The 27088-nt window shown below is 40.7% G+C and overlaps 1 protein-coding gene across 1 annotated transcript in view; it reads left to right on the forward strand.

The window, feature by feature from the left end:
* PLA2R1 (phospholipase A2 receptor 1) overlaps positions 1–26348 on the forward strand; it is an 88955-nt gene extending 62607 nt beyond the window's left edge. The window contains exons 20-30 of the mRNA XM_014599540.3: positions 1550–1692; positions 3289–3406; positions 5672–5802; positions 6384–6525; positions 11688–11926; positions 12808–12976; positions 14652–14792; positions 15617–15733; positions 16806–16982; positions 21259–21288; positions 21406–26348. Coding sequence (XP_014455026.2) covers positions 1550–1692; positions 3289–3406; positions 5672–5802; positions 6384–6525; positions 11688–11926; positions 12808–12976; positions 14652–14792; positions 15617–15733; positions 16806–16982; positions 21259–21288; positions 21406–21614 — 1616 coding nt within the window. The 3' untranslated portion in view covers positions 21615–26348. The remainder of the gene's footprint in view (positions 1–1549; positions 1693–3288; positions 3407–5671; positions 5803–6383; positions 6526–11687; positions 11927–12807; positions 12977–14651; positions 14793–15616; positions 15734–16805; positions 16983–21258; positions 21289–21405) is intronic.
* The last annotated feature ends 740 nt before the right edge of the window (positions 26349–27088 follow it).

Here is a 27088-nt window from a genome sequence, read left to right on the forward strand (position 1 = left end):
AACTCGTATGATTTTACCATGAATCTTGGAATACATGTTTTTCTTAAAGCACAAGATTCAGAAATCATATGAGAATCTCTGTTTTTGCTGCCAAATAAGTTTCTAGCCTTCATGACTAGCATAAAAAAAGCTAAAATCTATTATATTTAATAATCGTATGATTTTAACTAATGTCCTGATTTTGGCAGGGCTGACTAATGATTTTTTGAATGCTTGAGTTTGGCAGGTCAGCTCTAAATGAAGGGCTGTGTGCTTTTTGTAGCAATTTTATGAGTAGGTAGATAAGAAATGTGAACGGTGTAGCTTTGTGTTGTTACCTTGTAAAAGATGTCTTCTGGAGCAATGAAAATGTTACAGGTTATCAGGAGGGCGTATGGAGTGAAGGTCTGTGTAGGGGACCATCAGGGCATAGGGGAGAAGGGAAATAGGGTACAATCTAGAAGTGGTCTTGGCCGGGAGGGGATAAAGGTCCAAAATGGAGGTGATTGGTTGGCCTTCAGGTAAGAGATTGGAAATGTGGGAGTGGAGGGAAATCTCATTAAAGTGGAAACAAGGAACCCATCTGGGATAGGTTACTTAGACTGGGAGCAGTCACCTTGGGGTGATGCTGGCTGAATTATGGGATTAAAGAGCCAGGTTGAGCCTCTGGCTGGAATATGGAATCATGTAGGTAAAAGTGTGTGTTACAGGTTGATGGCTGTAATAATACTAGAAAACAATAGAGGGTGCTAGAGAGCTGCTTCTGCTAGGAGCTCTTCTGTAGGTCTGACTTAATACAAATACTTTTTTTGCTGGTTTTCACCAGCATTGGTGGAGTTCTGCTGGTTCATCCCTTGAACTTTCCTGAAATTTTGGAACTGATCATATTCAGCTTCTTAAAGTTTTTGTATTACATACGGATTTAAGCTGCACAAAGAATTTTGATAGAATTGTGTTCTATCACAGATCAGTCAGGGTAATTAATAATGGCATCTCCATTTTAACAGTAGTTTATAGAACAGAGTTTTGTTTTGCAAATGTAGTTTTGATTAGTTTATTTTTTATTTAGATTTATATAGAATATTTTATTTAATGCATATACATTCATCTACTATAACATATTCGTTTTAGTATATAGTGCAACAGACGTATACATGCATGCATATCAGTTCTTTGTTCACTGCTGAAAGTCAAATGTGGATATTTTCAACACTTACACTAGAGCCCATTATAAGTTATACTTGTTGCTTTCTAAGGAAACAAATATCCATTTTGTCAATATGTTTCTGTATTACTGAAAAATAATGTGTGTGCATTTAAATTTCATATAAAATCAAAGCAACAGGAATTGGAAGACAGCTATCAAAACAGAACGTTGTGTCTGAAATTCAAATTTTTATTGTCATTTTGCAGGAATTTTTAAATTTTGGCTTTTGTGCAGCCAATAAATCATAGTAATATTAACAATGACATCTAAGAGAAAATAATTTTCTGTCCTCAAATCAGTGCCACATGGAAGTTTTTCTAATATGAATGTCTAACCAACATTTCTAAAAATTATTTTCCATAGGACTCTGGGGGTATGAAAACTGTACTGTTTCTCTTCCTTGTATTTGTAAGCGTAAAACTGTATGGAAAATAGAAAGAGAAATTCCAAAAGATCAGAACCAGCAAGGAACGTGTCCCAAAGGTTGGCTGCACTTTGGAACCAAGGTGAAATAATATATTTTTGTTGTTATTGAACTATATAAAAATATTGCTGATTATTTAAAGATATAATTTTTCCTTTTGTAAACAAGTTTTTTAGGCATACAAAGATAGGCTCTGCCCATGCAAATGCTTATGCTTATCAATAAACTTTACACAGTTTAATAGTCCCATTAACTTAGAGGGAGCTTTATATTTGTTGAGCAAAAAGGAATACTTATACCCATGAAATTATTCACATGTATTTGTCTATGGGATTTGGGGTCTTAGCCTGTTCCATACCTTCAAGCACAAAAAAGACATACACTAAGATGCCTTTTTAGAAATGTGATTTTAATACCAGACTGTATTTGATGATGCCCTGTATTTTTCTTTTTTTCACAAGTTAGACCACCACATTCTTACCAATAAATTCCATTAAAGATAATAATAAACCTTATTGCATTTGTACTCTAGAGTTGCAAGGACATTTTTTCATTATGTTTAGCTAAACATATGCATTCTATGACATTAGCATAGACAAATGGCTGACTAGATTTCTCCAAAATATAGACTATATAGACTTCTGGGACAAATTTGGTCCTGGTCCTGATCAGTGGGCACAGCCACATAAGACACTATGTCACCATAGCGATGAGCTATGGTGAGGTAGCTCTTCGCTATGGCGTCATAGTGTCAGCAGGCACAAACCGTGATGCCTGTGCTACATTGCCTTAATGACAAGCTATGTTGCCATAGCTCATTGCTATGTCAATATAGCCTCTAAAAATAACCGTGTGCCACTAGGACTGCGCAGTACCGGCTCATACTGCACAGTTATTTAGTATTAGCAAGTACTAAGTGACTGTGCAATACCAATGTACAGTCAGGGGCATGTGTTAGATGCACCCAGTGGTGACTGCAAATTAATTCCAAGAATGTAGAAGTGATGTGTTGCAGAGTTGTAAGTAAATGAGGGTTTACTTTTCAGTGAATTGGTTCTATACGAATGCTTGCATCACAGTATTTGTGACCGAGCTTACTCTGATTCTCACGTGTGCTGATAGTTTTAGTAGAGATGTGTAGACACTGAAAGAGCATGTATGCCCCACTGTCCTCTCCCTCTTTAAATAATTGGTCCCTCTGCTTACAGTTTAGGCCAGTAATTCTCAACTAGGATGCTATGAGATCTTTCCAGGGGTGCTGTGGGATGCCATGCAATGTAAGCACTGTTAGGTGTGCAAACATGACACAAGATAAAACTAACAGTTTCAAATAAGAATATATAGGATTAAAAATATTCTGCCCTATTGTGGTTTTTCTGAGTTCTTGCAACATAAAAATTGCTGATTCATTTTTCCGTAGTTTAAAATAAAAAAAAATAGTGAAAGCTAAGGGCTGGCGTTTTCCAGGTAGTGGCTTGAGTCTAATAAGGGGTGCCTCAAGTCTAAAATGGTTGAGAGCCACTGGTTTAGATAGGCAGTGGCCTGCTAGTGTTTCTTGTACTTATTCTGTTATTAAGCAGAAGAATATGATATGTAGGGTTGTTGGTATGGTACTTCTAATGATCACCAAACTCATCTAATATGTGAAAAATAAATATTTTCTATTTTGGGGGAATAGTGCTTTTTAATACAAATTCCAAAGGATCCAAGTCAGCTCAGAAGTTGGTATTCTGCCCAGGAATTCTGCAGTAAATCTGATGGGTCACTCGCTTTTATTGAAAATGAAATGGAACAAGGTACAGTTTTGAAACTACTATAAAACATAAAGTGTGAGATTATATTTATTTGTGTTAAGACATAAAGTAAAATCAGGAATAAGGAATATGTATATTCCTAGTCTTGCCTCTGCCATTTTCTCTGTGACTTTGAGAAATAAAAATGTAGGATTTTCTCAAATTTCCACAACGGTAAAATGAAAATATTATTTCCTTGCCCACCGCAAGATGTCTTTTGCAGATTAGATGTTTCAACAGCACTTCTTGCCAATATGCTGAAGTGATGAATAAATGAAAGTGTGAAAGATAGATGGATACATAATTAAAGTTTGGCTATAAAATTCTTACATTATGAGTATAACAAAATATCCCAATACCTGTCTTATTAAAAATAACCGTGATAGATGGAAAAATACTATCATGGATACGTACATATAGGGTTTCACATCTGATGTGCATTATACTGGTTGCCTTTTCTTTGACTACAGTGTGGACTGATCAGCAGAGGTGTAACTACGTTTTGCACCCTGACCCAATGTTTCCCAAAGCTGGCGTATTTACACCCCACTGTGGTAAAGTTGTGCACTCTTGCATCCCCCATTACAGCTGTCATTGCTGCTGCCCTTACCACTCAGGTGCCCATGCTGCCATTTCTCCTCATCAGCAACAATGGGCAGCAAGGAGTTTGATGGCAAGAGAAGTGGCAGTAGGGGTCTGCCCATCTCTGGATACAACTGCTTCTACAGCACAGTACAGTGTCTCTGCAACCAGCTGCTGCTGCTGCCACCACCCTGGCGCACATTCCCCAGGGGGGCCTCCCATTTGGTGTAAGCTTCTAGTAGGTACTTGGGGCTGATGCCTCACTCGCCTACCCCTAGTTATAATGCTGCTGATCAGTATATCACACTCCTATATTTATGGCATGCTTGGTATATTCTGTTCATTCAAGTCTTGGAAATTTATTATGTTTGTAGAGTTGCTTTGTTAGTCTAAAATCTAGCCTCCCAACTTTGCCTTAAGTAGTTTGTAACTGCTCCTTACACCACACCCAGGCCTTGCAGATATTACCAAATAATGGCCTTGATGGACACTTGGCCCCAATCTGATACCAGGCCACCTCAGGCCTTTACACCCTTGTTGGGACCCTATCTCCATCCCTCTTGTGCACCGGACTCCCCCTGCCCACAGATCTGCCTCCCTGGGCACTGGGCCTCCTGGCCCTTGTCCAAGCTAGGCTTCAGCCTTTCTTTCTCTCTATCCAGACTTGGATCTTCCTCCTCCAGTCAGAGCCCTGAATCAAGTCCCCTAGCAGGGCTCTGAACACTGGCACTCCAGTGTGGGCTAAACCCCCAGGCATCCTGCCATGGCCTCCACTCACTCCCCTTTCAGCTCCTCCCAAACCACTGGCTGAAACTGTAACCCAGAAGTAAGCCTTCTTGCAAACACAACTAACGCCCCCCCGCCCCCCATAAACAGTGGCCACCTGCCTGCATAACAAGGCTTCCTCTTACCCAGGCACCAGCATTCTATTTGCCTTCTTCAAGCCAGCCCCAGTGTCAACAAGCAGAGCTCCTGTATTCCCCTTACTCTGAAGTTCTTGCTTCAGCAGCCTCCAGGGCCAGATTGCCCTTCCTGGCACAGGGCCTGTATTTACATACCTCCCTGGCCCTGCCTCCTGCTGGTCATATGCCTCCCTAAGGTGCTGCAGCTGTTTCCTGATTCAGCCTGCTGGCTCAGCCTCAGGGGGACTTACTGCTCTGGACTTTGCTGTGCTCCTATGCAAGGCTCTAGTCCATGATGCTACCACAACACTGCTACAGTAGTTTGGTGGTAAGTGGTTACATGAGGCAGCTCCCCCCAGTACCTGGTAGCCCATAATAGGCAGCTTTCCCCACCTGAAGCTTTATCTCCTGCTCCTTTACCCTTCAAGTAACAGGAACCTTTGGCTCCGTTACACAGTTTAATTTTTAACTACAGTAGAGAAATACATTTTCTATGAGACAGGTTAGTGATCAAAAAAACCCCCAAAATGTTCCAAATCATGTGCTAATCTCTCCAAGACTTGCTAGATAATGGGCTTGAACATAACTCAGTAAATAACGCTGAAATTAAGAGTACGTAGACTACATAGAAATGACAAGCAATTAATGCCATTACTTTTAAATAGGAAAAATAATTATAAAATGGTACTGATTAGTAATCAAGATTTTCCATAAAGAGATTTCATATTCATCCAAATGGTTTTCAGTAAATTGTTTAATATTTTGTTCCTGTCTTCTTTTCCAGCTTTTATAACAATGAATCTGTTTGGACATAAGACTAATGTTTGGCTAGGTCTGCAGGGTGATGATTATATGAAAATGAGGACAGAAAAATCTGAAGCATACTCCAACTGGTCTCCAGTTGAAGTAATACATGTAAGTCTTGATATGGGTTTTGTGGACATGAGTAGTTGTTTATCTGTAAATAGAAATCACAATTTCCAAAATAATAGGATCTCAACCTCTTCTCATTTTGTTCTTGTTATTGTTAACTGTAGGAATAGTTTCACAAGCAAAAGTAAACATGGGCAAAATGCTGCTGTGTAAGCACAGTTATGTGATTTATCACTGCTCATGTATTGCCACTTAGGTCTACAAAATTTGGGGACAAAGACAGTTTTTTTTAAAACCCATCCCAAAAAACACCAGGGAAACAAAAATATCAATACATTTATTGTACTGCATATTGCTTTATGCTTAGCGGAATATATATTTTGTTTAGGATTTTAGTTAATCCTGGTCTTACATTTTTTCACCTAAAGTAGCCAAATGTACTGTATTATTTCAATTTTTAATTATTCTGGTATATATTGGAGTATTATTGATGTGCCTAATGCATGCTGTTTTTCAATGAATGTCAACATGGTTAATATTCTGCATCCCTTCTCTAGTAAAGATTTTACTTTAATGTTGTTATAATTGAACAGTTTTTTATAATTAAGTCATATCTTTTACAGGGCCATCATTTTAAGATATCTAATATCCAAGAAGATGAATTGTGTACTTTGGTATCAAATAACCCTAATTTTTATTTCACGGGAAAATGGTACTTAGAAAGTTGTGAGAAAACTAATGGTTTTATCTGTCAGAAGACTCAAGGTAAGAATTTGTTCCTGTTTTGTTCTCCTCTTGCCCTCTCCTTTTTAATTAGCAACCTCACGTTGTGCAATGTTGTATAGAGTTGTATAAATCACAGAATGTGAATTACCTCTTATATGGTTTCACTTCAGCAGTCTAAAATCTAAAAAATATTGGCACTATATCAGGCAAATCGGCACAAAAACAATACCAAAAATACCTGCAGTTGTATAAATTAATTCTTCTTCCTTGTTTCTGATCATACACCCATTGAATCGGAGAGAGCAAAGTGTGGCTTCTAACTTGAAGTAGCGGAATGAAATTAGAAATGACAGAATTTAGGCTAAGATCTTAGCCTAAACAGAATTTTAGCCTAGACAGAATTTAGGCCTAAGATCTTCTGAGATACTGAGCATATGTGACTTTTAAACCTAGGTAAGATTTACACCAAGAAAAGTATTCTAGAGATGAGAATCTAGACAGAGAAAGAGAGAGAATGGGTAATCTAAATAATCATTCTTCTTTCTTGCTTTTATGATGTTGTTACCATCATGCTTGTTGGCCATAAAGCAGAAAGATATTATCATATTTACTTGCATACACATGTACCTTTACCCAAAAAAATCAGCCTTTCAAAATTGGTGTGTGGGTGTTAAAGCAGAGAAGCTGATTTTCTGTGAGCAATAGATGTATAAAGAGTTATAATTAATAGTGGGTTGTCCTTCTCTCCCAGCCTAAGGGGGAGGGACAAAGTGCATGTCACAGTTAATTTTAACCTGTTCATAACTGCTACTAAACTAACAGTAGCCTTTGACCCCTAATGTCCCTGCCTTATGCCATGTACCAGTGAGCTCATCCTTGACTTGTGAGAGACAGTATAATTTCCTCCTCTCGAGATGATAGGCCTCATAGTTTTATATGTATGTTACGTGAATGCAAAATGTCCTTTTTACATGTGTGATTCAAAACCATATAGCATTTTTATGAACATAATTATCAGATAAGAAACTTTGGAATTTTAACCACTTCTGAGTCAAATAAGAGACCAGGAAGGACTCCTGTACAAGGGGTGAGTAATGAGACCATCCCACTTTAAAGAGTGGTGAATGCTGTGAATGACATTAATAGTAGCATTGAAGGAGCTACTCTATGTTGGGTCAGCCTTATAAATCCAAATCTTACACTCAATTCCAGATGGTAAATGGCCAAAGATAAGATTGTGATACTTCATTTTACATCTTTTCAGGGACATGTAGCAATCACCATTGGGCTCCTGCAAAGACTGCTCAGGCCTCAATCTAAGCTCTGCACCTGTTGCGCTTCTAGAGCAAGTGGAAAAGGCTGTACACATTACACAGACAGTGCAATTAAATCATTACAAGTTTTTTGCTTTTACAGGCTAGCAGCAAATTACTAGTCTCAGATTAAGCAAAATACAGGAAATTGTGCTTCCATGTGATGTTTCTGAAGTGAAGTACTTAGTACCTACTCCTCTGTGGCTCAGCTAGCATACCCCTCTTGTTCAAGGCTTTGTCTAAAGTAACCTCATTGTAAGCTAAATAAATGAATGAGTGTGAGTAGAGACATATGTTCCAAATTAATAAGTGATGGGTACTGCACACATTCAGGGACTCATGAGGCTTTTCTAGCACGGAACACTTCTAGCAGGTATTTTGTTATGAAGCAAAGCCATAGGCATTGCTGAAATAATCCTGCTTGTGGAACAGAAAACAAAAAAAGCAATAGATTTGGTTTCCTACCAAATATTTATATTTTGATTCTTTGATTACAACACTGCCTTTTTAACTGGTTCACACAGGGTACGTCTTCATGTGCTATTAATATGAAGCAATAAATTCTGGCACATATTATGCCAAAGTTTATTGCTCATGACTGCACTGTTTGAATGTATGCCCAGGACCACAGCACATTAAGCCAGGTTGGAGCCCTGGTTACTAGGGGATCTTGGGGGTCAGCCTGCCAGCCCAGAGCTGCTCCCACCCGGCTCAACTTGCTGCAGAGGGACTGGCTGGGGCATGAGTGCAGGGCTCCAGTACAAGGTACACAATGTAGCACCCTCATGCCCCAGCCAGCTGGGTCAGTGTCTACACATGTGGTGCATAAAAAACCCTGCAGCAGGATAGTACTTATAGTGAACGTATACACAAGATGAATTAATACTCATAAGCCTAATTTAATGCGTAATATGGGCATGCATCTACATGTGTAGGTCAGCGTTTTAAATCCTTAATGTGCATTAAATTAGCAAAATTAGGTTAATCATGCCTAAATTTGATACCTGCAAATACTAATGTGGAGCTAATTAGTTTACAGTGGAGCTTACCTGCAAATGCTAATGTGGAGCTAATTAGTTTACTGTGGAACTAATTAGTATACTCTGCAGTAAATATCTCATGAAGACATGCCCACACGTTGCAAAGTCTTTGCCAAAAGCCCCACAAGTGAAAATAAGTTGCATTGCAGATGAGATGTCATATTAATGTGGACTACCTAGAGTTTCCCAGTGGTTGTTATCCAGGAGACTCATTGAAGGGTCCATTCCTTGTCTGCTTCTCCCACTACCAAAAGCTTGTTCAGGTTTTCCCGGTCAGAGAAATATGGATGCCACCTATTTTCCCTAGCCAGAATCTGAAACTGCAATCCCTTGGCACTGCTGCCTGAGGCCTAGATGCCCTCCGTGTGCTTCCAAACTTGTACATCTCTGCTTTTCTATACAGTGACACTGACCATAATTTGCTGATAAATTTCATGTGGGAGGCTGAAATGAACAGGTCAGCATGGGGCCTTAGCCATGCTTTAAATGTCCCTGTTTGTGCTGCTGAAGCTAGGATTATGTCAGCATTTCAATATTAAGATCCATTATCACTGCTTTTTTTGTTCTAAAGTGACTGTGCATGGGTCTGCAAATTAATATATAAAAGCTCAAGTCAGCTGAGGGGTAGAGATTTCTTTATCCAAATATTCAAGGTATCAAGAAATGACTAAGTGGAAAATAAGCCATGAATTATAAAAAAAAACACATTATTATTTTAAAACCCATTTTAGTCCTTGTACTCTAAGTCCATAAATGGCTTTGACTTAATACAGTAAATATGTTTTAGCAAAGCACTTGTTTCATTTTATTGCTAGTGTTTAGAGAGACAAATTACTAACACAGACTGACAGGGGCTATTTTTGGACATACCATATCAAAATTCCATATACATTAATGAAACTACCTAACTGCTGTCTCCTATGGATAATGAATGTAGCAACAGCATAGAAGGCATGTCTATACAATCTCCATAGAGAACATGAGACTATTGCCAAGAAACAAGCCTCACTAATTTGCTTCTGCTCCATCTGTGGCACTTGCCAAAAAATGTTATTTAGTCCCTTTTTTGTATTTACTTATGAATGCTCTTGGAATCTCAGTCTCAGGTACACATGAGAGAAGTGGTGGGCAGAGATAATTTTTGATTAAACTTAACAGCCATAGGCCCCTGGCACACATTCATTTAATGGTTTAATGATTCTCTTCCCCTATTCCAACAATCACACCTCCTGGCATGCCACACTTGCATGGTCAGAATGCATGGTTTTGGGATCAGAGATTAAATCCCAGTTATGCCACTTCTATGTGTCATCATGATCCTGGGCTCCCCCTGAACTGGCAGTTTGAAAGCCAGGTTCCTGGTGAACTGGTGTGGTCCTGTGGCTGGGACTGACAATCATCTGATGATTGGTTCCAGCCCCAGGACCTCAATGAAGTCCCCAGATGGTTCCAGTGTAGTCCCATGTCTGGGATGCACAAGCAACTTATTGTCAGTCTCAGCCCTGGGGCTGCACTGGAGCTAGTTCAGGACTCCTTTGGAGTCCCAAGGCCAGAACTGGCAATGAGCTGATTGTTGGTCTCAACCCTGGGAGCACACCAGAGCCATCTGGAGACTCTGCTGCAGTTCCAGGGCTGAGGAAGTTATCAACCAAGCCCCTCTATGCAACAGCATCAGGGGGACCCTGCTACAAGTTCACTTTAAAATGCAATAGAAGACAGCCACAATATTTTTACACATGTGGAACAATTTTGTGGCTGGTTTCACATTTTGTGGCATCATTAGTTGCCTGAACTTGTGGCCAGGTTACTATTTAAGATGTGACTAACCTGTTAATCACATCTGAAGTGTGACAGCTGCTAGGGGCCATAGAGACTTAAGTCTTCACCTACAGAAGAATTTCAGTATTAGGAGTAGCCATGTAAGCTTCCTTGCTACACTGCCTGTCAATGTCAAGTCCCTACAGCTAAAATGTGACACTCAGAACATCACATTTACATAACACCACTAAGCTCATGGCACTGTATATAGAACTGTGTATATGGCACATTACAGCTACTTACAGAAGGATTGAGGTTCACTGGTTGTAGAAGTTTGGAACACACTGAGGTCCTGTTTGAATACTTGCCAGCCTCTATAGATTGAGTCAGTGGAAGATCTTCAGTTCAGTGTTTCCCTCTCTGTAGAGCAGCAGTGCTCAACCATTTTGGCCAGTGGGCCAGATTAGTCCGTGGGCCATATCTGGCTGGTGGTCCTGATCCAGTGCCCAGGACAGGTTGTAGCAGCATCCAGCCACGTGGGGCCTAACCTTCATCCAGTTACAAGGGGTAGGGAGCATGGCCCAGCTGTGGAGTAAAGGGGGTATAGTCAAGCCCCAATCCAGCTGTGGTGGGGGAGAGGGTGTAACCTGGCTCCAACCCACCACATGTGGCTTGGGGTTTGGGAATTTGGCAGTGGGGCAAGATGGCAGTGCCACTGCTCCCCTGCAGCCAAATTTCCCAACCTGTGAGGAGCCTCACAGGCCAGACACCATGGTCCTGCAGGCTACATTTGACTTGCAGGCCACAATTTGAGTACCCCTGCTGTAAAGTAATAAACCCACTATTTTGTATATCTTTTCAGCCCCTAACCTTATTGGAATTTAAAACTGAGTACCTCTTGCTGTACTGTTTCTTTTTTTTTAATTTTTGCTACAAAGGTGCGATAACCTCTAGGCACCATGATACCAGTAGGCTTTGAATGGGTATATTGTTTTCACAGGAAACTTCTCAGCTTTGAGAAGTGGTAAGTTATTTAACTGTTGTCTGCTAAAGGAAAACATCTGATGGTGTTTCGTTTGACCTAACACAGATAAATCCAGACGTTCTATAAATGGATCTGAGATGTACCCAATACCTGGCACTTTAGAATATGGAAACAAAACATACATACTAATATATGAGAATTTGACTTGGTATGATGCTTTAAAATCTTGCATGGCAAAAGGAGCTGAATTGGTCAGCATTACAGATCATTATCACCAAGCCTTCCTCAGTGTCGTTATAAACCGACTAGGATATCCCCACTGGATTGGACTATTTACCTCAGATGTAAGTATGAATTCTGTGCATATGGATATGAGACTGTACATGAGTTTTTGACATTTACTAGTAAAACTTAATAAACTGTAACAAAAAAAAATGCTTAGCATTTGTTTGAAATGATTGAATTTGTAAACACAGATGAGCTTATATGAACAATCCAATATGAATATCCCTACACTTTGGGAAAGTTTGGATCTAAAATTGAATTCCACTATTCAGCTTAGGCCCATCTCTTTGCAACACAGCATACAAGCTTCATTAAAGTCAGTTGCTGGGAGCTTGGTATCAGCACTGCCTGATGGGATGCTGCAATCATACTGCAGGTCAAATGCTGACAGGACTGAAAAGAGAGCTGAAAAACGCTCAGAGGAAAAAAGCTTTTTTGTGGCGAGTGGCTTAAGCTTCATTCTTTAATACAGGGGTACCCCACCCTCCACCTGCAGGCCAAATCCAGCCCTCAGTGCCAGGCCATTCAGCCCATGGGGCTCCCCATGAGTCTGAAAATTTGGCAGATGGCACAGGGGAGCATCATAGGGCCCTATCTGGCATGTGGTGCTGGGTAGAGGCAGCTAGGGGCCTGATCTTGGTGCACAGGGCCTGATCTGGCTCATGGACCAGCCCCACACCACTCATCTGGCCAAGAGAGCCAGAAGATCGAGTACCCCTGCTTTAGCACTTTTCTGTGGTGAACAGTCATTTTATTTGGAGTAACGGCTCAATTGATAAGTTAGGATTTCTGATGAGTACATAGCAAGGAACTTTTGGTAACTTTGGCTTAGGACCCTGGCTTGGAGGAGGAAAACCAGAGGTAGCAGACCTTGCGAAAATAAAAAGATCTCTTATGTAACAGGACCACACAGAGAAATAATCCTATTTTTTTTCTGCAGAGTGGACTTAACTTTAAATGGTCAGATGGAACTAAGTCTTTCTTTTCCTTCTGGAGAGAGGAGGAGTCCCAGTCTTTTGGCAGCTGTGTTTTTGTTGATATTAATGGGCACTGGGAAAGTGCTAACTGTGAAAGACGTCTACAAGGAGCCGTTTGTCATGTGCCAAATAGTAAGTCAATATTATATTTTATATCAAATTGTTGCAGCTACAAATTTACATTTACACATTGGAAGTATATGAAATGAAGTTGTCTGGCCTAGGCTTGACTGGTAATTATATAATAAATGAATTAATTTACACCTAGAGATATCTATTAAACTTTTCCTTTATTGCATCACCCCTATCTGAAATATTTTAAAATAATAAAATACTGGCTCTTTGGATTCAGGGGAGAGTGGAAAGAGTACATCTCTGCCAGGAATTAAAGAGGCTTGCTTGTTAGATTTCTTGGACTGAGCATGAAGTATAGTATATTTTACAAAGACTCTAGAGAGGATGACTTAACAACTTTAGTCATCCATTTGAAATGACTAAACCCCTGTCTGGATTTCTGGGAAGCAAACCACAGGTTCAAATTTGTGCATGGATAACCTACATCTGAAGTAAATACATTGAGTTCTCTGTAGTTTGCTGTGTGCTTTTGAGCAAAAATGAAAAGCTAAAGTCCCCAAGTTGTTTAGTCAGAAAAAGATCACAGCTTTTTTTTTATAAGAGAAAGAAAGCATTTGCTTCTCTCCCCAAAAATTGTGTTGTCCCTAAAGGTGGTATGATGTACCTAAACCTCACATAAATCCAGACTCTAGGATTTAAATGGTATACAGGGCCTTCTGCAATCACTCTGAACTGAGGTAAACTTTAGTCCTGCAAATAGTTACTGCTAGGTTTAATTCTGATTTATGAGCAAGGGTCTCATTTCTTCAGTGAAACTATTTGATACTTCTTTTGCAGTATGAGGCCTGGAGATCATAAATGTATCTAGATTTTGGGAAAACTGCTTTGGAATCCTTCAACACAGAAAATATTTAGTAAAGGGATTTTTTGTAATAGAGGTTGTTCCAGTTTTCTAATTATTTATTCAGTTACAAAAATATATCTGGTATGTGGCTGGGAGCCCAGATCAGCTGACAGGGCTCCCAGCCATGGAGCTTGCTACTTGCAAGTACAGGGGGAGCCCAGGATCATGATCCTGAGCTCTCCCTGTGCTGGCAATAAGGCGCAATGGGATTTGATGTTTGTTCCTAGAGTCATGCCTCCTACTATGCATGTGTGGCATGGCAGGAAGCATGGTTGTGGGGATAGTACATCAGATCCTATCATGCCTTTACTTACATTTCTGCCAGGGGTCTATGTTGAGATCTATGGTCCACTAAAAAAATAAATACTGATCCCTATGCTCACTTTTGGACAAGAGAGGCCTGCTCAGGTTTAAAATAAAGGGCAATTGGATCAGTGTCCTAAGCATTGTGTCCCTTGTGGATAGGGTTCTAAGGCTTTCTCCCCTTCTGAGTCCTTCTTCACAAAGTTAACAACATACTAATCAAGTTAAATTGGCTTGTGTGTGCCCACACTTCCTTGCATGGCTTAGTTCAATTTAGCTTACTCCTGGAAAATAAATAAATAGTTAAATAATAGTTGTAAACTGAGGATTTATACAATTCTTTTACAATTCTATTTAGTGAATCAAGGGTTTGGATTATACAATATATAACAGTGAAATATTTACTTGCTTACATGCATGTCAATGTTATGAAATTATTAGTAGTGTTATTCTGAAATGACTTGGTGGATGTTTAACAATAGAATTAATAAACGCTATTTAACCTACACTATTTTTGTTTTATAGAAAAGAAAATAATTGAATACAAGGGCCTTTGTTCAGAAAAAACTGTCCCCTGGTTAAAATTTAAAAATAATTGCTATAGCTTTTCCACGGTTTTCAAGAGTACAAGTTTTGATACAGCATATGAATCCTGTAAAAAGCAAGGTAATTTGTAATTAGTTTTTCTCTAACTATACAATTTAACATAATCTCCTTCCTAAATGGCAAAAGTGGATTATCTGAGATGAAGTAATAAGAGATGCCCTTTCCATGTTATTTTTAAAGATATTGTCATATTCCATTGTTTTCTCTTCAAATTGTATAAAAAAATCATGTGATTTCAGGTGTAAAGCAGAAAAAGGATTTCAGATTTATACATGTTATTGTGAATTTAAAAGTCATTTACTATAACTATACTTACAAATCTTTGGCAGCCCCTCACAGTCGAGAATGATTGTCTTCCATCATTGTCTTGTCTGGGCATTCTAGGCCTATCTGGGATCTACAGACTCTACTGTAGCTCAGACATGTGTTTCCATATGGGGTGGGTGGCACTGGATTCTTGATTTGGTCTGCAACACACTGTTTCTGCTGCTCCTGCATCTCAGATGTAAACTGATAATATTAAAGTTTTGTAGTTCAGTATGAAATATATGCAGTATTTCTTATCTTTTGCAGTAAAACTGCAAAAAGGAAAAATGTTGCTTCCATATAGTGTGCAAAAGCAAAACAAATATCTTGTATAAAAATATGGGCTGGCATTTTGAGAGGGACTAAAAGAAGTTAGCTGTTCCTCTTCTCCCAAATTGCAAGACATGTTAAGCAACCAATTCCCTAAGGCTCATTTGAGATATTTTACTTGTAGGATTATGGATGCAGGAGGAGGAGGTTATTTCCCAGTCTGGCTAGGAGATTAGCATTCAAAAAATGTGCCTTATGTTCTGCAAATGGTCACGAGTGAAGGAACTTTATGTGTGTTTCATCTACAGGATCAAATCTTTTAACTATTAAAGATGAAGATGAAAATGCCTTTCTTCTAGAGGAACTGCACACTTATGGTTCTTCTGTCCAAATGATTTGGTTGAACATTCTCTTTGTAAAAGACAGTAAGTGACTGGGAAAGAAAATGGCATATATTAATATAGGAATGTAATTATGTTTCTTAGTTTAGTGCTGATAACTGCATAGCAGAGCATTCTTAGTATTGTAAACAATGTCAATTTAAGATGAGACATATATAACTACATTGCTTTATAGCTGTAACTTTTAAATTACAATGATTATACATGCATATACATACATATTTTGTAATTTTTTTTCTTAAGAAGCAATAAAAGTATCCAGGGTAAGGGAAAATCCAATATATGCTTTTAAATATCCTTTCTGTAGTGTTGGAGTGATGTTGTAGCTGTAATGGTCCAAGAAATATACAAGAGGCAAGGATTTATGTGGGTGATATCTTTTTTTAGACCAACTACATAACTTGGATAGGCAATACCAATCTTGTAAGGCATGCTGGATGCTAGATTTGAATATTAAGTGACAATTAGTTGTAAGAGAGCTTTATCTGTGGATGTTATTGCCATGATCTTAATCTGTTTGTGGAGTCAGAAGCTCCCTTGAGATCTACAAAGGCCACATGCAAATGTTTTTGTCTTTTAACATATTTAGATTAATAAAATTAAATAGCACAACAACACCAAGCAGTTCTCCATGCGGGGATAGCCTGTTCTAAAACCTGCCTTTTCCCACATTATTTTCAGAGATCCATGTCTGAAGATGAAAAAGTAAATGTCTCTCAAGTATTTTGGCAGTAATATACATAAGACTAATGGAGTAAAAAAAGTAGGGCTTGAAGGTACCTCCAAGGGTCATCTAGTTCAACCCCTTGCCTTAGGCAGGATCATCCCTATCCAAACCAAAATCAAAAGCTTGTCAAAATCTATCTAGATCAAAATTCTATCTCAGCCATGCAGTTGGTCCAGTAAAAGATATCAATCACAAAAATCCTTGCCTTCCTTTTTGAGTCAGAATGTAAACTATTGGTCTAATAATGTTGAAGTTCCTTAAGTAAAAACATATTTTACAGGCATGAGTCTTACTGAACTTAAATTCTTGTTTCAAAATCAGTGCATTTTTAGATCAGAGCTTACAGTGATTGATTATTTTTGCCCTTAGATGACACGGTTGCATGGTTTGATGGTTCTCCTCTAAATTATTCAAACTGGGGCATCAGGGAGCCTGAACTAAGTCATCTCAAAGGCAATTTTTGCATTGCTTTGAGGACCAGAGATGGAGTATGGCAGTTAACTTCCTGCAAAGAGAATAAGGGATTTGTATGTAAAATGGATACAGGTATGTGTTTATGTAGAAGAAATCCTTATACCATTGTGATATGCACCTTCTTTCCTCTTTACTTCACTTAGCCTTCATTTCAACAGTGTTCAGTTAATGGCCTTGAATGGCACTGCACCCTCAGTGCCATTGTAAGTGTCCTCATATTTCTCCAGTCCTGTTAAGAAACAGGCTCAGCACCATGAAGCCTGTAGCCAGAAGCCTCCTTGATTCTTGGCACCTATAAATAAAAAGGGTATTTATTTATTTATTTTTAAGCTGATTTTCTGTTCCCTTTTATTAGTCAAGAGAACCTAAAAAAAATAAAGAAACGAAGCAGCCCACAATAGACATTTCAGTTATATTACTCTATTTTTTCCTAAAGATTTTGGATTACTTTGCAGAAGACAAAATGCCAATCAAGATTTGCCTGTCAGAATCCACAAAATCTTTAATCCTGGTCATGTTATTTTAAGCAGCCAATTTGGTTCCTTATTCCAAGGATATCTTGCTCAATAGCACGAGAGAGGACCTGGTATGATGGCCTAAGCAGAGCATGTTCTGAGCTTATCCCTGAATCTCATCCTGATGATAGTCAGATCATGTAACCTTTTTGGCTTCAACTTCCCATTAGAAAATATGCATATATAATACTTTCCAGAGATGCACTGCCATTTAGCTTGTAAAATGCTACTATGTAAGTATTAAAATTCACCAGAGTATGCACACAACCTTCCAACAGCTTGCTTGAAGAATTATGCTTTGAAACACTTTATAATGTTTAACACTTTGCATAGATTCTGCTTTTCACTTTTACAGTAAGAGACTTCCTTTCCTCTTTTTAAATTGAACGAATAGACGCAACCTAAGTGATTACTCAGTGAACCTTTCCCCGTATCACTTTAGATATAATGCATAACATTACTATATGATCATGAGGAGCTGGAGTTTGCACTGAAAATACTGGAGAAAATACTGGAGAACTGAAAAAAGTATTTTTTAGACGTTCCAAAATGCTAAAATTAGGGCCAGATACAGACATTGCACATAAACTGGTGTAAGTGACTGAAAACTGGTCTAAACCCATAACAAAACAGAAGTTCAGTACACATAAACAGTTTAAAAATGGCAGAACAAAGTCTAAGATAGACCTGGATGGAAATAGTATCAGACTTAAGTAATGTAGCTTAGACAGGTTTATTGAACTTGTGTATCAGATCCCCTCCTAACTCAAGTTAGGTTGTAGTCCACTAACATCGCAGGCATCATTGCGGCCCCCCACTTCCTCCCCCCCAGAGTTCTGCTGGAACTCGGCTGCACTTGGCTGCTCCTAGCTGTCAGCCACAGGTGGGGAAGGGGGCAAGGCAGGGAGCATCTGTAGCTCAGGAGGTTTCTATCTTTATGCAACATCCCTAGGCGGGGAGGTGTGTTCTGCAGAAAGAAGGATTGGGCCCTTCAGAGCTCTGGCAAACTGCAAGTGGTGTCAGCAGGCACCCAGTGTAATTGCAGAAATCAGTGGGGGGTGGGGGAAGGGCTCCTGTCCTGTTCCCTGGGGCTGTGTCAGCTCACGCAGGACTGGAGCCAGGCAGAGCTAAGCAGGCACAGGCAGGAGGTGTGGTGCTGGCTGTTGGCAGGAGGGGGCCCAGGCTTGGCCTAAGCCAGGACAGCTGGGGGGGAGGGGTATGGGGGGGCTTCCCCCCCTGCTGCTCGGCCCAGCTGGCCAGTGCAGCTCCTCTCCCCAGCCCCGTCCCCCCACCCTCACCCCCTGGGCTGTCAGAGGCGGTGGGGGGAAGGGAGGGGAAGCAGAAATCCCCTGCTGCACAGACTCAGCTCCCCCAGATCCAAGCCTGCACAGGTAGGGAAGGGATCAACAAATTGGGAGCTTCCCCTGTCCCCCACCTGGCCCTCTCCCCAGTCCTTGCACCCCATAAGGCAGCCAGCTGTCAGCAGCTGATAGCTGGCCATTGGTGGGAGTTGGGGCTGGGGAGAAGGGCCGCACTGGCCAATCAGGTGTGGCCGGCTGCTCAGCTGGGCTTAACATTCTCCAGCATGTAGCAAGGTGTACAGGAGTGCTCACCACCTGTTGGCCTTGGCCAAGGCAGGCAGCCTTTGTGCCCCCTACCCTCACCCACATATACACACCAAAAGGTGAATGTGCATTTTGTTCACTCCTGACCTAACCTAGGGTGCTTAGAGTAAGGCTTGAAACTTTAGTCCACTTCCTCTTCAGGCTTTTTGAATGTCTGTATTTAGCCTCAAAGTGGCCCAAATCAGCCCTGCTCAGTTCTTTTTATGCAGTTGCTGAGTGAACATTTCTCTTTTAAATGTGAGTAAATGTTACCTTTTTTGGCATCTCCAAGGATTAATGAGAAGATTTTTGTGGGAGAAAGGGTATATTTTATGATAATTTTTAAAGATTTTCACCCCCTTGCCAAAAAGAAAGAGAAAATGTGTCTCAACTTTAATTTCATAAAATATATGTCAAGAAAAGCTGTAAGCTCCTCTGCTAAGAGTTCTACAAAGGAAATAACTTGCCTACAAGGCAAATATCTATTAGAAATAAAAAAATCTATGTACTGCTACACTTTTTGTATTGATCCATGGCAGGAAGTTTTTCCCTAGTGTTTACGCATATACTTTTTTGGCATTCCACACTGTAGTATGTCTCACAAAAATTAAGATTTATCCACACAAATCCTCTAATTCAAGGGTTGGCAACCTTTTGCTTCTGTGAGCCACAAATCTCCACCCCTTGGAGAGCTCAGGCTACCTGACCCCTCCGCAATTAGGTTAACCTCCAGCATGAGAGGGCAAAAGGGAGGGCTATGGAGGAAGGCACAGCTGTATGCTGCCCAATGTCACATACTCAGTCAGATCTTCCAGCCCAAATCTGACCTGTGGGCTATGGTTGCCTAAGATTTGGAAATGTTCTCTTTCCCATTTCATAGAGAGGGAATCTAAACCACTGAGGGTGTATGCACACAAGATGCTTTACTGCTCAGTAGAGCAGTTTACTGCACAGTAAGTATGCACGTCTATACATGCACATGCTTATTGCACAGTAAACTGTTCTAATCGTGAGTAAACGTGCTACCTGCAAATGCAATTAGCAAATTTATTTCCAATTAGTTACTGCTCAGTAGCGCTCATGTAGAAGCATGACCAGGAGCAAATGTAACTGCGGACCTGGTGCTGGGAGATAAGGGTCTCCCAAATGCGGATCAGAGGCTGGGAGCTCCCTGCTGACAGGAGCTGGAGAGCCTGTTCCCCACCGAGCTCCATGATCACAGACCTGGGTGGGGAACAGATGCAGATCTGGCCTCACCCAATTCTGCAGTTATGGAGCTTGGCAAGAACCAGACTTTCCAGCCCCTGCCCCGCAGTCAGTGCCCTGATCAAGCGATTGAGGCATGGGGCTTGGACAGAGCTGCAGGAGTGGGGCAGCTATCAATGAGCCCCCAGCTGGGGATTCCCTGCCCAGTGGGGGCTCATTGCTAGGTGCCCCACCAGTGGATCGGGGCACGGGGCTGGGCCCTTCCCCTCCCCTGCAGCTGTTTCCAAGTCCCCTGCCCCCAGTTGGGGAGCCAGGGCCAGTAGCTCCCTGCTGCTAGGGCAGGGGGACATTGTCCTCTCCTGGGCTGTGGTGGCAGAGCCCAGCCCAACAGCAGGCAGCCCCGCAGGAGCAGGGTGCAGTGTCCCAGCTCCCACCAGAAGATGGCTGTCTCCTGGCCATGAGCAGCAAATCTGCTCTGGAGTCCCTGCATGTGTAGATGCCTTCCCAGGCATGTTTACTCGCAAGTAAACTGCTCCCAGATCAAATGCATGAGTAGACATACCCTGAGATATTAAGTGACTTATGCAAAATCACCTGGGAATAGGATCCTGGCCCTTTAACCCTCTTCCTACTATTTGAATAGAAAAGGCAAAAATTGCAAGAAATGGTCAGCCATACCCAGTAAATGACCAATGCCACTTCCATTGAAACCCGTGGCAAAGTACCAGTTATCTCAGTAAAAGCAGTTCACACCCCAAGTAAACATTTCTGAATTTGAGCTTTTCACGATATTTACCTCACATACAGTTCAGTAAATTCAGGAGTTTAAAATGAGATGACCATCCACATTTAGCTGTAATTGGTGTAAACTTGCTGATATCAATAAAGTTTAAACAAGGGATGGCCATTTTTGTTAGCGACAAGTATGTACTCCCCTGAGAAACAATTTTACAATGAAGTATATACATTAGCTTTCATTAATTCTATGAATAATATTCATACTAACTCTGGATTCTGTTTCAGATATTGATGAAACAGAGCAAACTGTGAAACGTAAGTTGCACCATGTGATACTTTATTGTATTTAAACATGTTCTGGGTTTCTTGGTTTGTTTATTTGGTTTTGTTTTTTTTCATTGTTATAGAACTTTCCTTTTTTTTTCCTTTCAGCATCATACCATGGAACTGTAGCTCTCGTCATAATAGTAATACTGGTGATGGTGGCCGCTGTTCTATTTGTATTGTATAAAAAGAAAAATAGTCTCTTCAGTAGAATATTGTGGGCCAGAAATGCCTATTATTTTCAAAATATATCGGAAGGTCCTACTTTGGAAGAAAGCATCCTCATTTCTGATCTTGAGAAAAATAATGATTATTAATTGTTCCAGAAGGAACATATCAATTGAATTTAATGTTGATGATACAAAGAAGCTCTACAGTTTAGTTCATTTTATGAACTGGTTGCCACTGAGGACCAGATCGCCCTCCATCTTTTTTGCAAGGGACAAGCTAAAGAGTGGGAAATTTCCACTTAAATTGCCAACAGCAGTCAAAAGGAGGGGGGCTGGAGCCAAAACAGCAATGTGTTACCCTTTTTCTGCCCCCATGGAAGCTTCTTGTTGTGAATTCTGTGCAGAAGCACTTCTGCAGATGGGACAAGAATGGCAGAGAGGCTGTGAAACCTCAGAACATCCACTCTATGCAAATTCATCCCATCAGCATTGACTCTGGTGGGAGGGTTGTGCCCCACTGCTGGAAACCTGCTTGGATGGTGGATTTTTCTAGTCAAAACAGGCTTTTTTAAAAGGTAGGCTACCCTAGTTCGTAGCTCAGAAGTCATCATTCTCTGTGATGGTGCAAAAAATAAAATGTTTGCTGCCACATCTTTTTACAGATTTCAAGTATAAAGGGTTCAATACTGTCATGATTAAAGTCAGTAGTGAATCTGCCATTAGCATCAGTGGCACAGGACCAGGCCTGGCCTGGCCTGTTCTAATTTGATTTTGACTCAATACAGCGGTGCTAAGTAAATAGTTCTAAGAATATCAGAGACTCCAGCCCCTATGGGGAAAAAAAATCTTAAAAATCATAACAACACCACAGATTACAGAAACTGCTGCAGGAGTCAATGCTGCATAAACCCTCTGGCTCAAAGGCAGCAAAGGTTTTTATTTCCTGAACTTTATATTTTCAATAGTTTTTTTATTTCCGTTAACACAAGAAGTAGACTCTGTCCATAGTTTATATGAAATTCTTGTCCTGAATTCAGGAACCCGAAAACATTCTGATATTATAAAAGCCTAAGTCTGTCTGTCTGTCTGCCCGTAATTCTTTATTCGCACTCTAATTGGCTGTCTCAGAGTGCCCTACACAGACAGAGAAAGACAGTGGAGTGCTGCCATGACAGTGGGGACTGAGGGACCAAAGGGGAAGGAGGCGAGGCCAGCAGAGCTGCTGCCCTCGCCCCCCTCCCCTGCTCCTTGGAGGCATAGGGAGACAATGAGGACTGGAGTACCACCATGATGGAGCAGAGGGCAAGGCCAGCAGTGCTGGCCTCGCCCCCCTGGGGCTGCTTCTTGGAGCCAGGGGCTGGCGCCCCCCCCACCCCCAACAGCCAGCAGGGCAGGGAGGTGGCGGGGAACAGGGGAGGGAGTAGAGCAGGAAGGGACGGGAGTTACTGGTGACTGCGCCCCACTGCCACCACGAACACCACTGTGGTCATGGGCCTCAGCCCCAGCCCGAAGCAGCAGGGGGAGGCGAGGAGCAGCTCTGGCCTCCAGCCCGAAGTGACAGTGGGAGGCGGGGAATGGGCCAGGTCCCAGCCCCTGCCCAAAGTGGTGGGGGGAGAGGGAAACGGCCCCAGCCCAAGGTGGGGTAGAGGTAAGGGATGCAGGCCTCTGTCCCCACCCGCCCCCACCCCCCGTCATTCTTGACAGGCAGTTGGCTAGTAATCACATAATTGCCAGAATAGCTAGATCGTTGCTAACACTGGAGTCCCCTTTATGGATTTCGTACAGGTGGAGAAAGGTAGCCATTCTAGATTTGCTTTGTTGTCTAGTTTGTGTAAGTATCTTTGCCAGATTCCAACCAAATTAGAAAGTACTTTATATTTTCAAAAATAAATTTAAAGGGAAAAAGTAGAGATGTCAGAATTGACCAGTTTAACTTATTATTCCTACCTCATTGCAATAAAATTAAAAGTTAAGATTTACAATGGTTACTTTGACATTTTAAAGATGACAGAATAACTGGAGTTGCTTGCAGTGTCCCGTTAAGGACAAAACTGTGAGGTGGCATACCATCAAAAAATGGCTACTTTCTTTGATTGCATATTTAGTCAATATCTATATGAAGAAAATTATTATAATCAGTGTTGCTAAAGCTCTAATAACACATTGCTTTGCTTCTCTTTTACATAAGGAATTACTTTTACACTCTTGAGACCATGTCCTCAAAAGTTAAGTAAGATATGTAGCAAATATATATATATGTGTCTCAGAAAGATGATTGTTGTCTCTACCCAAATGGTAAATTAACGATTTAATAGACTGTCACATGGAGCTGAAGTTCTTTACTTTCCTTGTTCATGGTAAAGTACTAACAAAGTGGTCTTCCAGTCAGAAAAAATGTATTAAAAAATGGCTTGAGGCTACATGTTTTCTCACAAAATTTCATTGGGAAGGTGTTCTGCAGCCTGGTGGTGGAACACTGGTTTGGGATGCAGAATACCCGAGGTCAAGTTCCTGTTTTTCCTCAGTGAGAGTGATCCGGAATGAAAATCTGCTCTGCTTCATATGGAGCGGGGCTTGAACCTAGATCTTTACATCCCAAACCAAGACCTTACCCACCAGGAACTAGATGGAACAAAACTAAATTTTCAAACCTCATTGGTTGCCACAAAATGAAATGGTTGTCTTTTGGTCAGCTCTGGTCATTTTAGCAAGTGTGAATGCACCAAATGAGATGTCAAAGGGGGTGTCTAGACATGCGTGGACATTTGGTTCCCCCTGGACAACTAGCAGCGGTGCACCTTGCACTGCAGCAACTTGTCTCCAGGGAAGGCCTGTGCCACATGTGCTTTGTCATGCAGCAAGTTGCCCTGGGTTGGGTAGGGGAGGCCGCGGCCAGCACTGGGCTGGCCACATGAGCCTTACCTGTGGTCCTGGGGGCCTCCCAAGGCTGCGGCCACAGCAATTCTGCCTCTCAGAGCCTGGCTGGCAGCGGAGCGCAGCTCCGAGTGGCCTGGCTCCGCTTTTAGCAGTGTGCGCGCAGCACACGTTTGGGCAGCACGCCCTTGCAGTGCAGAGAACACTGGACTGTGTGGTATGTGGTGCTGCAAACATGTTTGCAGCTCCACATACCACACAACTGCGCTCGTCTGGACATGCCCAAAGTACATCAAATACCTACCTCCACCCTTGTGAATAGCTCTTCATTTTTGAAAAATGTGAAAATCAATAAAAATGCTCATATCAGCCCTTCTGCAAGTGCCAAAACATGAAGATGCGTCTGTGACAATCAAGCTGACAGACAAGCTCAGCTGGAACTTGCTTTATAGTATATATATGCAGAAAAGGATTACTTTGTTTTGAAATTATACTTGAATGTATCCGCGCAACCCAAGTTTTTTAGCAGTTGTATTTAAAAAGCATTAGAAATTGAGCACAGTTAGGCTTTGGCACTCTTACCATACGCTATTTGTGCCTGTTTACAGTTTATAGCATTTACAGAGATAAAAAGATTAGTCAAAGTTGTTTTGGAGAACACTGGCCCTAATTTCATTTAACTGTCACTTTCATTAGTTTCTCTGGAGGTAACTATTCCAGATACTTACCTAGATGAAATGTTAATTAAATATTTACATATTTTATTAATGGTTTTTGATTCTCTTTGTTAGTCCTCAGCAGTGTTTACAAAGTTGGACCTTAGTCCAAAAAGATTTGTGTGATTGATGCTATGCTTGTGAGTAGTCCGGTGCATTGGTAGGTTGGGAATTTAGAATACAGCAGTCATATCTTTACCTGGTATAAATTTTTTATGGCTCCACTGGGGACAGTTTTGCTATCTGAATTGACCTTTAAAGCCTAACTCATGTAAGTAACCCTGCTGTAACCTTGTTGAAGTTTGTGGGACTAACTGCACAAGTAAATATTTGCAGATATGAAGCTAGAATTTCAGCTGACATAACTTCTCAGTGAAGCTATGATAAGTTACAGGATGTGTTGTAAATTTTATTTGAGATCCCCTAAAATCCTTCCTATTCAGATATCCATTGAAGGAATCTGAATTCAGCCATCTAACTCAAGCAACACTTCCAAGACATAGTAATTGTCCTTGGGTTAAACAAGCTCTGAAGACACGTCATTTACTAGCCTGGAGAGCTGTTGTCAAGTTAACAGGATATACCTCAGAATTGCATATTTTTCTTAAAGGTGTTTTTGCCAAATTTGCCTAGGTATTTGTAACTTTCTTTCAAGCAGATTGCAAGTGTTTTTATAATATTTCTTTGAAATGGACATTTTCATATAAATGTGCTAAATTCAAAATTGTGCATGTTGACTTTGATGTGAATAACTTCAAAATAAGAGGGAAATTCAGAGAGTGTTCTCTTCATTCTTTCTTTAGAGGTGTGAAGGGCTTGGCTTTTAAAGTCTCTGCCCCTTCCCTGCTTCAAATGGCTGGCTGCCAGATTCCTCACCAGCAGGCTCCTCAGTGTATGGGAGCACTGTGAAGTGAAGGGGTTGTGCAGTGCAGCTCTGTGAAATCAATCCCCCATCTTGTATATTGGATCTGTACAGACCAGATCCGATTTCTTTGCAGGCCAGGTCCAGCTCACAGAACCCAAGTTGCTGACCTCTGCTTTAGTCTTTCACTACTTAACCTTCAAGATCATAACTAGCATTCACTCAAAACTGTAATTATTGAGTGTGTTTTCTTATCTACTTTGTACTGATCTTCTGTTTTGCCTTTCCAGATTACAAAGTGCCTGTATTATTCCTAATCTGAATTTTTAATGAATTTATTTTTATTATGATTCTTACAAATATTGATGGTCTTGGCCATTTGTTTTACTTTGTTATTTCAATTTGAAGATTAAAGAATAAATAATGTTATCATGTGCTGTGTTTTTCTTTTTAAATCTTTCACTTAACCCATTTATTAAACCTTGTTTTTAAATTAATATTTTGTATTATTTAACAAATTTGCCACAGTACAGACAGTGAAAAACATTACCTGTGATGGAATTGCATCATTTATACAATTATGAAATTTTTTTTGTGGTTAAGGACTGGATTCACTAGAGAAGAAGGAAAATAGATACTGCACTTTTTCTCTTCTAGCCCAGCCTCTGGCAAATTGACCCCAAGGAAGAAAGGGAGCAAGGGCAAGTGATTATGTGCCCCCACCCATTTTGGGGATTTGAAGGTTGAATTGCTTGATGGTCTATGCTCCTGGATTCCATGCATTCTTTTCTCAGTGTCACTGCTGGGGCTACATCCTCGTCTTAGGATGTACAGTTCCTTAGTTGGCCTCCAGTCAGAGGAGCAGCTGTGTTTAATTATCACTTGCATGTTACTTCCTTCCTGTGGATTTTCACCTCTAAAGCAATGGGAGTGCAAATCTTAGCTGAGTTTAGGTCTAAAGGTGTTCTTCCTTTTTCATTTCCTCTTCTTAGCCTAACAACAAGCGTTCTTAGCCTTTTATAATAAAGCCATTATAATTAAATCCACATCTATCCCGTCATACAACTAAGTATTAAAGGACCATCAGCCTTCTGCGTGAGTAGCGCAGGTCTCTTCTTGAGTTAGATGTCATTGGTATTAAAGATTGTGTAACTTTGTATTCCAGCGCC

Source organism: Alligator mississippiensis, chromosome 4 (assembly GCF_030867095.1).
Source record: "Alligator mississippiensis isolate rAllMis1 chromosome 4, rAllMis1, whole genome shotgun sequence".
Classification (NCBI taxonomy): Eukaryota; Metazoa; Chordata; order Crocodylia; family Alligatoridae; genus Alligator; species Alligator mississippiensis.